Below are 16372 nucleotides of genomic sequence, written 5' to 3'. Positions count from 1 at the left end.
ATCTTACGCCAAACCCCGAGTTTCATAACTTGAAGAAATTTTCAAATCACCGAACTTTTACCAACCAGACCCCAAAGACCACGCACTCTCCACTCTCAGCTCATAAACCTCGTCCACTGCAAAACCAACATGTCTGCCTAGGTTTTGAGCACAAGTCCGATTACCAATCACTTCTAAAAGCAAAACCAGATGGCCTATTACTTCCAAAAGTTGGGCGGGATGGGAGAGAGAAAAGTTGGGGGGGGGGGAAGGGAGAGAGAAAAGTTGGGCGGGTGGGATAACAAAAGAGAGAGGAGAGAGAATTTAAAAAAAATATTATTAAATGGCCAATTGCGTGCCGCTTGTATCCGGCGCTTGCAAAAGGCATTTCTCAAAGCCAAATGACAAGGCTCACGAAACCTAACCCTGTAATTTTGAAGAAAGAGAGTCAAATACGACTGAATTGCAGAGGGAGAGAGATAAGGGAAAATTTTTTTTGCAGTTCTTTCATTAATATCCCTCTCTCCTCTGTTTTTAACAGGTTATTAAATGTTGAATAAAACCGAAGATATGCGTCTTCTTTTTTCAGCTCCTTCTGACAATGGTTTTATTTTTATTTTTTAAATACCTAAATGGATAGACATGAGTTTGTCTAATCGTCCTTTTGAGGACAAGTGAACATGTTGTAATTGTTACGACTGTTTAAGAAATTAAAAGGAATGAAAATATGTACGAATATAATAGAGTGATCTAATAAAAAGTTTTTATTTAATAAATACAAAAAATCTTATATAAAAAGTTCATCTCAGTTTTTATTTAACAATAATTTTTTTTTTTATCAAATACATGTGATTTGATTGGCATAACTTACAGTTTTTAAAATTAGTAATACAGTCGTGAAATATGCAAACGCCACATAATTATTTTGAAAAATAATGAGATTCACGATTAAAAAATTAATTTTTTTTAATGTAAGTCCCGTATTAATTCATTTTTTTCAAAGAAACTGCACGATGTTTGCACAACCACGAATACAAATATCATTTCTCTTTTAAAATAGAAGTTGGAGTTTGAAACTCCACTCCTTCAAATATATATAAAAAAAAAACATTTACTTTTTTTAAGGTATTATTTAACAAATACTTTATAAAAGAAAAAAACCATCTTAAATGTTTTATGTAATGTGATGGTAATGAACTAGATTATTAAACTATCTTTAAAAAAATTAAATTACTACAAACTTTATGTCTGGTTTGATTAGGTAGTTTAGATGAAATAGGATAAAATGAGATGTTTTGTTGAAAATTGAATAAAATATTATTATAATATCATTTTTTAATATTATTTTTATTTTAAAAATTGAAAAAATTGAATGGTTTATTATATTTTATGTGCAAAATATTATCTTACTTGATTAGGCAAACGTGCTTTGCACGTTGCTCCGACCTAGTATATATATATATATATATATAAACTAAAAAAAAAAAAAGGAAAAGGGAACAATTAATAAAAGTCAAACTTGCAAACCCGATTCAACCCAGATTTTAACTTGGTTGAAGCCACGTTTGGCATTTGGAAAATCGCCAAATCAACTGAGCTACAAGCCAAAGTAGACATTTATAACACGCTTTATAGATAACTAGGCCACCTTGTAACAGCTTGCTGCATCGATCCCATATATTTTAAAGTAATTTTGTATAGTACTTTAAATCAATCTGCAGAATCGAGCTGCATGCACTAGCAGGCCGCCTATAGGTTATGGCAACACATGACCACCCTTCTTATTTCTTTGCTCGGTTAAAACAATATTTTAATAACACAAAACGAACGTACGTCGATCATATTAAGCCATCGGTGTAAGGCACTCCTGTTTGAGGCAGCCAATCATCAGCCTGTAAGAAGGTAGACACAGTAAAGGTAGCAGCATCAGTGGCGTCGATCACATGGTAACCATCCCATGTAACTCTATTCGTAGTATCTGATCCAGGTCCGGAATTATTATACTCCGCATAATACAACGTGCTCAGTGCAAAAGTTCCACTCCATTCATGCCAGCCAGCAGGATTTATCAAACTGTCCATGAAAGATTGCATGAAAACCGTCGTAGAGTACTGCTTCCATGGCCTCCCTAGGTATGTTTGAGTAGTACCGCCATTTGCAGCCAAATCATCGGCTGCTTTAATTATAGCATTATGGATTGAAGTGCCTGTGTTTTGATTTGGGTCTGTTCTACCTTGAGCAGTGATGGTATTAAATTGTCCTGACAATGGAAGGCGAGGATATATGTTGCAGTTTTGGAGAACAACCGCAGCGTTTCCAAATATGAAGTCAACCGTCCCGTAGATATCACATTCCCTGTAGAATTGTCTAAAAGAATGTGTGTATAATGTGTCCTGGTACCCTTCAAAGCTGCAGCTATAAAATGTTGACAGATCTGCACCACTTCGTAGTGCAACCGCCTGGTGTTTGATTGCCCCAGCAGTGTTGCGGAAAGTTATATTCACGGCTACGAAACCTGGTGCAACCACAGCTGCAATATTGATGTGAAATTAGGTTAGTTCATGCTCAAAATACTTAATATATATGTTGAATATTTAAACTCGTTACAGATCAATGGCATGCGATCGAATTATGTAATTTGGCATGCATTTGCCTAAAGTGTGGGAGATGTTATTCCTTACCAAATGTTGCAGAATTGAATGTAGTGTACCCATCGTCAACGCTTCGGTTTCCTGTGATAATAGTCTGGTTGATGCCATCTCCAATCATCAACAAATAACTCTTGCCCTTCGGAATGGACACATACTCTTCGTAAACATCGGCCGTGACATAGATCAAAAAGTATCCATCAGAGGCGTTAAGGTTGCTTGGAGCAGCAGTAACGGCAGAGGTAATGTCGGTGAAATTTCCGCTTCCATCCTTGCTCACTACCACAATGTCATAAACCGTAACAGCTACCTCATCACTTGTCTGAAGAAGCTTTCTCCGTCTTGCTGATTCATAAATTGCTCGTTTCTGGCTGGACATCTTTAAGGGTAAGCGGCCATTTCTGAACTTAGGATGTTTCCTCTTTGGCTGAGAGCTTATCTTCTTGATAGGAACCCAACCCTTGCTGAACAAGGCCAGAGAGACGCCATGGAGCTTAGTGTCATTCAGGAGTTTCCCTGAAAGACCATTCTTTATGCTTGAGTCTGAAGCCGTGGTTTCTACACCATCCAAACAAGTTTGCTGGTTTGTTAAAACTGCACTAAGCATGGTTTGAACATCATCCACTTCGGAGCTAGGGAGAGAAACAGTGGTTTTATTGACAGTTTCATAGGAAGCTTGAAGGCAATCCACGTTTAGTCCAGCAAGCAGCTGGCAATCTTCAAGGGCACGTACTGTGGTTACGGACAAAGTGGATCTACTTTGAAGATACGTATCCACAGTGTTCGAAAATTTACGTGCTTGCAATAATGATTTTAAAATCACAGATCGACCATAGTCGAAGACACTAGCATTGCGGTTAGGGAGCACAGATTTGCAATAAGAAGGATCCTGGGTGGACTTGCAAATGGTTTCGGGTGAGACGGCAACAGTTGGATCAGAGCTATCTGCAAAGGATAGCTGCAGGGTGGCAATTACCAAGGGAAGGAGAATGAAAAGTATTGAAAATGTTTTGGGAGAGAAAAGCTTGGACGCCATAGTTGTATAGGGGACAGTTCGAAGAATGTGTATTGGTGTAGAAGTTCATTGGACTTTAATTTATAGGAGCGGAGGGAGACAATAAACAAGCTCGATGATATGGTCGTCGGATGGGGAATGTCTTAAGGGGATTGTTTTTGTGAAAGTCAACTTTTTGGGTGGTAGAGGAATTTGTTTTCATTTTATTTTCCCGGGCTCTATGCTGAGTACTTGATAAATATATATATATATATATATATATATATATATAATTATATATATATTCATTATGTTGCTTAATATTGATGTAATGGTCGACATGGGGGAACGATTAGGCACATCCTTATCAAGTAGGAATAAAATCGTCCCAAAGAAAATGTCTCGATTTATATTATATTCACTATAGGAAAAGAGTTTTGCTACATACAAGCACAGTCACACACTAATCTGCACACTAATACTGATTTATTCATACTTAAAATTTAAATTAATATTGTTTTCAATAAAATCTACTTTTTGACCAATCACATCATATTAATGTACAGATTAGTGCACAATTATGCTTGCAACTATACTTTTTCATAGGAAAAACATGTATTTGTAATCAATATTTTATAGAAAAAAGAATTATTTGTGATGAAAATAGATTCATTTTAACTGAAAATAGATATTTTGTTAAAAAAATGGTCTCAAATAAATAATTTTCTTGCCGTAATCTATCTTAGTTTGGGATATACTTCATGATTGTCTTAAAATCAACATGCAGTAATTAATTCCTCTTTCGTTAAGTTTTGGAGGAAATTCTTGATTCGCCATTTTGATATATCATGTGCTGATTAAAGTTCCATCGATCCTCGCATGAAAGTTCGATTAATTAATGCATGATCATGTCAGCCGCTGAAGACAAAATGCTAGCTTTGAGTTGATCGATGTTTTTAATTTGTGCCAAAATATAAAAAATGGTTAGAATTCTCATGGTTGTGACTGCCACGTCAGATGTTTTTGAATTAAAGACCATTAAAATAAATAATTACTAAAAATTGGAGGACAAATATATAACTTTGCCACAGTTGATTGGCACTGCATGCATGATCAGCAACGAAATTTCAGACACTTTAATTTCCAAGGGTTGATTAATTTAAGATGCGAAAAATTCTTATTTGAGGTAAGATCATGAGGGCATATGTGTAATTGCAAATCTACAAAAAAAAAAAAATGGAATTAACAAGTATTATATATTTTTTAATTTTCATGATCTCCGTCATGATCTAGCTAGCTCTTGTTTATTTACTACCATCTTTTTCCCAATCATGAGATAACATTGACCTCTTTATCAAGTTGGGTAAATATTTTAATTTCTTTTGATGAGGCCTTACCTAAATATAATAAAACTTTTTTCATTTACATGATGATGATCACTTGCCACTTTGGAAAGCACAAAAGACAACCAAATTCTTGTTAAAACATTGGAGTTTTGAGTTTAGAAAATATAATACAGCAAATTAAAGGAATGAAGCTTCTGCAAGCTATTGATCCTTTGACTTTTTATAATTAATACGCGTTTCCACTAGTTTTGAAAATATTAAATAAACAGTTGGCAAGAAAAAGATTTATATGTGACCTGTTATTTACGATGAAAATTATCATTTCTTATCACAATGAATCTAGCTATACTATTATCATGACAAATAACTAATAATAAATAATTATTTTTCTTGTAATAAGTCACGATGTGACAAGATTATATATATATAATATATAATATATGGATATTGTAAAAGAAATGGTACTGCTTATAATGTATTATTAGATATTAATCGGATTAATTGGTTGTTACGACTAATCAAAAATATTTGCACTACAGCTAAGTCAAAACCTTATACTTTGAATTCATGAAATGCATGTTCATTGATACATGTGTTGGGGAAATGTACGTACCAATCAAGTTGGTGAAAGGGGAATTGAATTGAGTCCTTTAACAGGCTGGATGTGTTTGATTAATTTGTCAGTACTTATCTAGTGACATGATCATGAGTACGCATCTTATAAATATATATATTTTTATTAATTAATTAAGAGATAGCTAGGATCGAGAATTTGGGATATAATATATATATATATATATGTATATATATGATGCTTATGAATCGATCCTTCTTAGGAGGATGAGACAAATATCATGCATGCAACTACAACAAATATTGGTTTTTCTCGTGAGGTAATTTGGTCGAAATAAGTGAAGATTATGTGAGAAAAAAATCTTTTTTCACTAATTTTATTTGTAAGACGTTGGTGGCATATGATGGCAAAAAGCCATTGACAGTACTATATATGCATATTCAGCATAATCGGTCCATTGCTAAGTAATTAAAAAAATATATACAAGAATTATTTAGGTTCGGTCAAAGTCATCGAGCAAAATAAATAAAATCATCCTTTTTGTTTTTTATTTCTTTAAAAAGGAAAACTATATCCTGTCTAAGCTGGCAGGTAATAAGTAGTTAATTAATACACGTAATGAAAATGCATGTTCTATATATCCACGTACGCCCAGCCTGAATTTTAAGGGTTTAGAACAAAGTTTTAACTATCGTTATAGTGACAGTTTTGATTAAGACATTAGAATGAAATATTTTATTATTGATATTATTTTATTTATTATTTTAAAATAGTCTATGCATGTATAAATTATATATATACACATACATAAAATATATTCTAAAATAATAATAAAATAAGTCACAAACTCAATAATCCTACTTCTTAATAAGTCATAAACTCAATAATAAATCTTAAGTTTTAACAATACAGGTATCTGTAAAATTGAATAAGTCTAAATCTAACCATTAAAATAAAATCACTCATCTTGAGATTCCATAAAAAATAAAAAATAATACTACCAACTAAAATAAATAATAAAAAAATTCATTGAGATCACATAAATTAAACAATAATACAATTATGAACTTTCAAGCACTACAACAAAAATCATTTTTTGGGACGAAATTGCTTTGAGACGAATTGGAAATCGTCCCAAAAAGTGAGATTTTGGAACGAAATTTGAATTTCATTCCAAAATAACGACGGAATACCAGACCGTTCGAACGCTATTCTTAGGGACGAAATTTTTTGTCCCAAATAAGTTAACCGTTCGGCCGTTAATGATTAACCATTTGAACGTTTAATTATTACCATTTGAACGTAATATTGGCGCGATAGGCAAAATTATTTTGAAGAGAAATTGACAAACCGTTCGAACGGTAAATTATAAACATTCGAATGATGCATATTCACCGTTCAAACGTTATTTGAAGCAGTCGAACGGTGATCAGGGTTTTAATTTTTTAAGTTTTTTGCCAAATTATATTTAGATTAACTAGTAATTATAAAAAATTGGTTAATTAAATAATATGAATAATCTAAATTAAGAATTAGTTAGAAAATATAAAACAATACTATTTCATACTTAAATACTGAATTTACAAAACACAAAATATTGTCCATGCAAAAAACAGTAAATAAATAAATAAAATATATCATAAAGTAATTAAGACCCCAAGTCTTTGCACACTTATTCGACTGCAGCTATACGTTCATCTATTTGTGTCAGTCAAGTACTGATGGTGACCTGAGTCGCAGACATAGCGACAAACTCTGTACGAAGCTCAGACACAGCAGAATGGATCTCCATACGCACTGCATCAATCACTGTTGATGTCTGCTCGCTAATCGCTACACGCACTATCTCAGTCATCTCCTCACGAGTAATACTGTGGACTGATGCCTCAGCCCGTGTAGATGTCTCAGCAGCTGCAGCTGAGACTCCATGATCTCTCGGCTGTGCATCTCTGTGAGGATCAACTGGTTTTGTAACATGTGCACGAAAACGCAGTCTCAAGTGTCTCGTGCTGCGTGGAGGGTGGTGCTATTTATCGGTCCCATCGGCTCCCGTTTACGCTCGGCAACATCTGGCACAATACCAGCACATAGTAGATATCGGGTGATCAGGACTCCGAATGGTAGTACATCCATCGAAATGTACCGAAACTCTGATCGAATCCTATCGAATATATACCCCACCAAGTCGATAGGAATGCCACGAGCGACCTGTATCATAAATTTCGTCGGATCAATGCCAACTTCTGTCTTGTACTGCCGAGGGTCAATGTTATTGGCAATTATCAAATTTAATATCTTAAAGAAAGAAGATAAATTTGCCTGTTTGATGCTCTTTGTCCCGTCATATGGTGAAGCAACTGGACCGACAACCAAATCCCTCACCTCGTGATCAGCAAGGGTATCGACCTCATCAGTATAACTGATGCCTCCTCCTTAGCTGTCTCTGCCTCAACTGAAGAATTAGACTCTCTAGGCACCACATTCGGATATGCATCTGGCAGCCTAGGAATACCGAGATGCTCAGCAAGTCCATCCCTTGAACATACAATGGCTACTCCTTGGACAGTGATCCTATAGGCCTCAAAATCATCTGCGCTGGCACTGCCGAGTTCTCTATAGAACTCAGCAACAATGTCAATGTAGGAGATTGGTTCCCATGCTTCCTCCCGCTCATCCAAGATAGGTCCCCAACCACGATCACTGAATACTGAGGGCAATGAATGACCCTCCCAGAGAAGATTCTGGAAATCAGAAATCTTCACTAGTCGCTCCAGTGAAACTGTCCTCTCCCGAACTGGACCACTACTATTCTCACCAAGATTGCATCGCTTATGTGCCGGTCTAGAAGTAGACATTATAATTAACTTGAAATTTATAATTACAAATTAGATATATAACATTAACAAGAAAAATACAATAAAGAACTATTTACAGTAGTTTGAAACAAATAGCAATTTAATAATATTTGATATTATGAACAACATTATTTTTAATAAATATATCTCTCAATATCAATATTAATTAGATAAATATTAATAGAAATATAATATTAAAAAAAGACTGGAAAATATTAGATTTCTAATATTAATGTATTGGAAAATAGGCTGACCGTTTGACCATATGAATAACCGTTCGAACAATTCGTGTAACGGTCGAACGGTCGACCGTTACGTTATATCGTTCGACTGTTAATGAATAACGTTCGAATGCTACTCATAGCGTTCGAACGATATTCGTATCGATCGGGATTCCAGGCCGAATCGACTCGGCCATTGAAATCCATGGAATCCTTCGATTCCATGGATTTTACACCAAAATAAATGCAATAGAAACCTAAATAAACGTTCCTAACATGGATTTATGCAAATCTGCCGATTATTTTGATGTATAAATCGGTTTATCCTAACTTAAACAATTAATCTATCAAAAACCTAAATCTAAACGTTAAAATGCTTTAAAAATGAAAAATACCGGTAGTTAGAGGTAGAGGCTTTGAGTGAGCACTGTCGACGACGGCGAAGACGGCGTTCAATGGCGGAGATTGACGGTTTGAAGGCTTAGAACGGAGGAAATGCATACGTAAACTTTCGTGAAAATGACGTCAGGATGGCCTTATATATGCAGTACCGTTCGAATGTATTAACTGAAAATTAATACCCTTTCCTAATTAATCCAAATTTCATGATAATAAATGTTATTTAAATGCAATATTCGGTATTAATTATATTAAATATAATAATTAATTCAATTATAATATATTTTAACTGTTAAATATATTAAATGCAATATATTTAATGCACTTATATATTATTAAACACTATATATTATATTTATAATTTTTTTATATATATAGTATATATTATATTATATTAATTAAAATATATTATACTATTGAATATTATATAGTATATAGTATAAGTTATATTATATAGTATAATTAATATAATATAGACTACTATATACATGAAACTATGTTCATGTATTTATATAACATATATATTATATGTGATATTAACTAATACATATATATTTAATAGTATATGTATTACATGACTTGTTTAGTATATTTTTCATATTATATTGCAGTCATAGGCTAATTAGATGACACTCTCTATTCTAGCAGTATAAATGACACTATATATGCTCAATTTTAACTTTTGTATCATTATAATACATTCTAATTGCTAGTAGTATAGATGACACTATATATAATAGTAGATATCTTATTATTAAATAATATTATAATAATAATATAATATAATAAACACTATATATATATGCATGTGATACATATAACTCTATGCTATGATACCATATATATGTTTTATATAATAGGTTAATATATGTACTTGACTATAATACTAGATGTAATATGTTATTTTATACTATATATGTTACTAAACTATATAATATATGTTTGATTATATATTATATAGTTATATTACTATGTCTCTAAACTATAGTATATTTACAAGTTATTATATTTAAAAGTATAGTGCAAAAAAAAATACAACAAGCAACATTTTAATTTGACGTTTGAATAGTTTAAAATAACCGTTCAAATGTATAAGAAAACGTTCGAACGGCTATTTTCACATTTGAACGTTTAATTAGCGGGGGAAAATTTTCCCGCTAATCTATTTAACGTTCGAACGTTCATTAAATAACCGTTCGAACGTCAATGTTCTACATTTACACAACAGAATCTCACAATCTCGCACTCGTTCCAGTCGACTTCCAGTCGCTCCCACGCTCGTTTTCTTCCAACCAACGCTATTATTCTTCAATCCAGCCCTCAAATATTACTAACTTCTATCAATCTCTTATATTTTCGGATTAAGATGTTGTTTTTACCGTTTGGTGAAGAGTATTTAAGTTTTGGGCATTGGGTACAGGTGGATTTTCCGGTTTATCTCTCCAAATCAAGTATTCTCCTTAAATATATTCTCATTTTAGTTTTTATATAAGTGTTTTCGTTTGCTATAATGAGTTCGTCATATAGTTTGCTGTCTTTTGATGTAATTTAGACTGTAAATGTTGAGGTTTTCGGAGGTTGAAAACGACTGTAATCTAGAATTAATCCGTTCGAACAGTATTCGTGTGTCGTTCGAACGTATGTCCTTAGATCGAACGGTGACTAGCACCGTTTGAATGTTATTTTGTTCAGTGTTAAAATAATTAACACTTTAAATGCAGGAATTGAATTAAAAATTAATTATTTATAATCTACATTTAATAATACTTAAATACTTAAAAGATTAAAGTAATCAAATGAGAATGAATTAAATTACAAATCATCTAAGATTTAATAATACTTAAATATTTAATAGTTGAATTATTCAACTATAGGTTAATACAAATAGTTTTGTTTTAATAACGCAAAAATACTTAATCTTTGAATTAATAAAATGAATTTTAAATAAAATACAAATAATTTAGATTTAATAATACTTAAATATTTAAAAGTTAAAAGTAATCAAATGAATTTGAATTAAAATATAAATTCCGAATTATAATTAATAAAATGAATGTTAATTACAATACAAATAGTTATAATTATTAACTAGAATGTTAATTAAAATACAAATAGTTATAATTATTAACTAGAATGTTAATTAAAATACAAATAGTTAGAATTAATAAAATATTTGTAGTCGAGGGAAGTCATAATGGAGAAAATATTGATTTCTATGGAATTATTGTTGATATAATTGGAATGAAATATTTGGGAGAACTTGTAGTGTATCTGTTTAAGTGTGATTGGTGGGATTTAAGCAATCTTCGAACTGAAGTCTGTGATGAAGAATATTTTTTGAGTATTAATACATCAAAAAAATGGTATGAAGATGATCTTTTTATTTTAACTTCTCAAGCATCTCAAGTATTCTACTTAGATGACCCGAAGTTAGGAAATCAATGGCGAGTAGTACAAAAGTATTCTCCAAGAAATATATATGGTGTTATCCCTCAGGCGGAAGGGCGAGATGAAGAAGCAGATGATCCCTCTACTCAAGAAGCATACCAAGAGAGTCAGCCCGTCTTTAATTTGTTTGTAGATTTGAGCCAGTATGAGATGATTCCATTAAATAGAGAAGATATTGAGGCTGAAATTATTGATGCAACAAGTGAGCAAAATGTTGATTCCACTGAAGTATCTACAGATGATGAGTCTGAATTGTCAAATGATACTGATACAGATAGTGATTAACAAATTATGTTTGCACAGATAGTTTTCTGAAATTATGCCTCTGAAGAGAAAGGAAGTTCCCATCCCATCTCCACCTGTTTCTAGCTCTCCTTCAGACTCACCATTAGAGATTGACTCTACAAAAAAGGTAAAATTCTAATACTCATAAAATTTATTAATTAAAGTTATAATAGAAAATTGATTACAATATTATATATCATGATGACTTCACAGTACAATCTCGTCAAGGTCGAGGCACTACTAGAGGCGTGACGTTGGAAAAATATCGTAAGGTGGGTAAGATCAAAGTTAACGTTCTTGATGAACATACCGGAGGTAAAGGACAACCAGCAGCTTGGCTTGCATCACATGTGGGTGCTCTTACATGAACTTATGCACCTTTGGCAACAAGTTCATGGAAAAAAGTCCCCCAAGATGTTAAGGACCTTATCAAGAAGCGTTGTTTGGTAATGTTTAATAAAAGAAATTTAATTGGTAAATGATTTTATTTTACTTTAAAGTTAGAATATTATAAATGATAATATCTTTGTCTAAATTTTTTTCTGTAAGGATGATTTCGAATTAAATTTTGGTCGGAGAGAGGAGCGTAAAACTGTGGAAGAGCTTATGATTAATGCATTCAGTAAGTATAAGGCGAGGTGTCATGAGCATTATAATAAGTTTGAGAATAGTGAAGAAGCACGCCAACATCCTTTTCAAGATGTGCAACCTTCTGATTGGGAAAAATTTTGTGACATGTTTGAGGATCCATCATATAAGGTATAATTAATTTAATTATTTTAGTCGTCCTATTTTTAATATCGCTTTCTAATATTTTCAATTCTTATGTAAGAGCGAAGTTCTATAAACAAAACAAATAGATCAAAATTGAAGATTACTCATCATGCAGGCTAAAGATCTTTCGACCGCCTCTCTAAGAAATTAGTATTGTTATTCTTTTATTTGTATATAATTAACTGAATATATGAATCATAATTACTTTATATCTTAACAAATCTTTATTATAGCAATATTCAGATGCCAATTATGATCTGACAAAATTATATGCTGCATCACATACTAATCGTAATGGAGAGTGGAGTCATCCTAATGCCCGTGAAAATTATGTAAGTATTATAATTTTTTTTAAATAAATATATTTGAATATTTATGATGATATTAACTCTTTATCTTATGTGTAGGATAAAATGGTTGCCCTGCGTGCTGAATCTGCGCCAGATCAAAATTCCTCAAATAATGATGTTGAGATTTTTACACAAGGTCTGGGTGAACGTTCAGGATATTTGAGGGGTTTGGGTCGCTGTGTAAAACCATCTCCCTCTTCCTCTTCTTCTAGGTCTGCCTCTATAGCACAAGAGAATGCGAATCGCAAAATTGAAGAATTGGTTGCAAAACAACAAGAGTTAGAGGCTCAATTGGTGAGACAAGAAGACATGGAGATGCGCCTCAAACAACATGAAGAAGAACAAGCAGAGTTCAGGAGAGATATGCAACTCCAAATGCAACAGTTTATGCAACAGTACAGGCCTCCAACCAACTGATGGTTTTTTACGTCTAGCTTATGACATTATCTAATTATGTATGAACAATGCTAGTCTCATGGTTATTTATTTCTTCGCACTTATTATAGAACTTTTGTGAGTAATTAAACAGTTCCTAATTTATGTTTTTCAAATATTATGGATGTCTATTTAGTTTTTTTTATAATTATTGGTTTTAATAAAAATAATATCCGTTCGAACGACCGTGTCACGTTCGAACATTAATGGGTAGGCCGTTCAAACGATAATATACCGTTCAAACATTAATGACCAAACCGTTCGAACGATACCAGATGCTCAAAAAAAGGTTCAAACGCAGGTCATTACCATAGCGTTCGAACATTGATCAGCACCGTTCGATCTCTTCTACCGTTCGATTTGTTCCTTTAACGTTCGAACGTAATTCTATTGATCGTTTGAACATATCTTGATATTTGTTCAAAAGATACATTAACGTTCAAACGGTAACTGAGAAGCATTCGAACGTCATTCTAGAACGAATTTTAACCGTGACAAAAAAATGTCATCGTTCGAATGGTATCGAACGGTCAATTTCAAAATTGTTCCAAAAGATATATTTTGGGACGAACTTGTGATCTTCGTCCCAATATATCTTCTGGGACAGTGATGTTGGGACGAAAAATAATCTTTCGGAACGAAATCTATATATTTTGGGACCCAAAAGATATTTTTTGTTGTAGTGAAGTGAGGAGAAATGATTAAAAGACATGATATATATTTTTATTATTTTGTTTAGAATAGACAATATCCATATCTATTTTAAATTAATTAAGAAAATATTTTTAAAATGAGGTGCAATGTGCAGTAATGTAATGGTCCATTAGTCCTTTTACTTTGGTCAATGCTAGGGACACTGCTATCGCTTCCCCTTGACGTGGGAATTCAACTTCGGTTTTTTCTTTTATTTTCTACCCTTTTGTCTTCTTATTTACTAATCTTCTCTCCTGGATTACCCCATTTCAGATTCCCTCACAAATCGAAACCGCTGACACGCCCCCTCTAACGTCCACCAACCATATTATCTCTCATCCCCATTTCACAAAACACAGATTGTGTCTTCTCCAGAAGAGCTAGCTTGCTGTTCTTAATAAGCAAACCAAAATGGGTTTTGATGATGTTTGTAATACATGCCTTGTTCTAGGTTAGACCTCACAACATCACAAGAGAATAATTATACTCCATCAAGGGCAGTAGTACAGAAGAAACCTCTCTCTCTCTCTCTCTTATAAGAAGATGACAGCTTTCTAATTTTATTAATAGCCATTGCTCATAGCGGAGGAAAATCATGGTAACAATCAAGACATTTGGGATTTACAAGTATTTAGAGACAACCATCCCATGCATCAAAACTAATATAATAAAAAAGACCTATACAATAAACTATATCAAAAAATAAGCAACCAATCTAATCATGCCTATTAAGAAGAAGAACCTTGCTCATACTTCATGACTCCAAATAATTTTGAGTTGTCCTTGATTTTGGGTCTCTCAGTGATGTGAACATGAAACTTGAAAGGCTGTGAAGAATCGGTAGACTTGTATCGACAAGCTTTCCCTCATAGTGTTGTTTCATCCTTCTCTAGTGATAGGGTCAAGAGGAAGAGAGACCTTAGTAGTGAAGAAGTTAAGGCAGAGAGAGTCTCTTCAAGAGTCAGTGATGAAGACAAAGATAGAGGGGAGGGAATCTGAAATTGGGTAATATTCCAGAAGAAAAGACCAGTAAATGAGTAAGAAGAAGAAGGAGGAAGAAAAAAAAAGGAAAAGGTAAAGGCCAAAGTGGAATTCCCACATCAAGAGAGAATTGAAGCAAAAATGGAAAGCAATAGCGATGCTTTTTATGTTTCTATTGTTGTGACTATGAAAATACCACTGTCATTTTACCAAAATCACAAAAATGCCTAGATCACTCAATAGCCAGCCCCTATTATACGTACCGGCCAAAATCCGAAATACTTGCAGAAACACACCAGTACGGCAGATATTTTAGCTAGTACAAAGCAGACTCATTCTGTATACCAGTTACTATTCCGATACGCTATATTTTCGCTGTACTAGTTGGCACGGTACTAAATTTAAAACTTTACTTTAGAGTATCCATAGCCTCTTTACAATAAACTTTTTTAAATTTTGACTAAAAAAACATCATTCCTAAAATTTTCTTCTAAATTTTACTCATTTTTCTTTCCAAAATAACTTTACTACTCATCATCCTCACAAACTACACACCACACTTATTTTTAGTTTTTTTTAAAAACTTTTTTAGTTTTATTCTACTTAAACTAATTAAATTCTTCTATTTATCATCCATATACCATACATTTAGTAAGAGAAAAAGAAAGTATAATGTGTAGTGTGTGAGGATGATGAGTAGAATTTTTCCTTTCAAAAACCTCATACATTTCATTCCCTATCAATTATCTATTCTATTAAAATAATGTTTCTCTATTATGTCTTTTTATTTTTCTCTCACTTCCATTTTCAATCTTAACTACTCACACTCTAGTCTTTTTTTTTTAAAAAATGTTTTACTATCACCTAATAGCTAATATTTTAAACCTAGAGCTGATTTTGTTTTTTGCAGATACGATCATAGTTTTGAAATTATCATGCGATTTTAAGAATAATAATTTATATATATATATATATATAAATTCACCTTTCGCAATGGTATTTTATTTTTAACTGATAAACAAAAATCAAGATTATAGTTTTGTTTGAAATCTAATGGATATTTTTTATCCTTAGTCTAACAGTAACACTTTTTATTTGTTATCTAACAGCAATATGTTTGTCCTTTGTCCAACGGTAACACATCTTTTTTGAGTTGTAACAGTAATTTTTCATCATTTTCCTAACGAACATATTTTCAAAAGGTAATATTTTTTTTTGTATAAATAAAAGCATTTCTGAGTCCATTCATATCTAGTGAAGCCTAAGTTTCATTTAATTTTAAGAGAAAATTCTCATTCTAACCTCATTTTCCACTTGCTTCTTAAATGCTTCGTTATTTCTTTTGCAAATTGCTACTTCACTTAGACTTTAAAGATGAGTTGGAGCTTGT

At 32.5% G+C, this 16372-nt stretch overlaps 1 protein-coding gene across 1 annotated transcript; it reads right to left on the bottom strand.

Annotated features, from left to right (window-relative positions):
• Positions 1–1628: 1628 nt before the first annotated feature.
• Positions 1629–3663, bottom strand: LOC122319366 (probable pectinesterase/pectinesterase inhibitor 7). The gene is made up of 2 exons (XM_043137407.1): positions 2661–3663; positions 1629–2509 (listed from the first exon to the last, which is right to left on the bottom strand). The coding sequence occupies exons 1-2, from the start codon at positions 3661–3663 to the stop codon at positions 1818–1820; spliced, it is 1695 nt and encodes a 564-aa protein (XP_042993341.1). The 3' UTR covers positions 1629–1817.
• Between the last annotated feature and the right edge of the window lie 12709 nt (positions 3664–16372).

The sequence above is a fragment of the Carya illinoinensis genome, chromosome 8 (genome assembly GCF_018687715.1).
Source record: "Carya illinoinensis cultivar Pawnee chromosome 8, C.illinoinensisPawnee_v1, whole genome shotgun sequence".
Classification (NCBI taxonomy): Eukaryota; Viridiplantae; Streptophyta; class Magnoliopsida; order Fagales; family Juglandaceae; genus Carya; species Carya illinoinensis.
The sequence above is the reverse complement of the archived record's forward strand: the minus strand, read 5'-3'. Positions and strand labels throughout refer to the sequence as shown.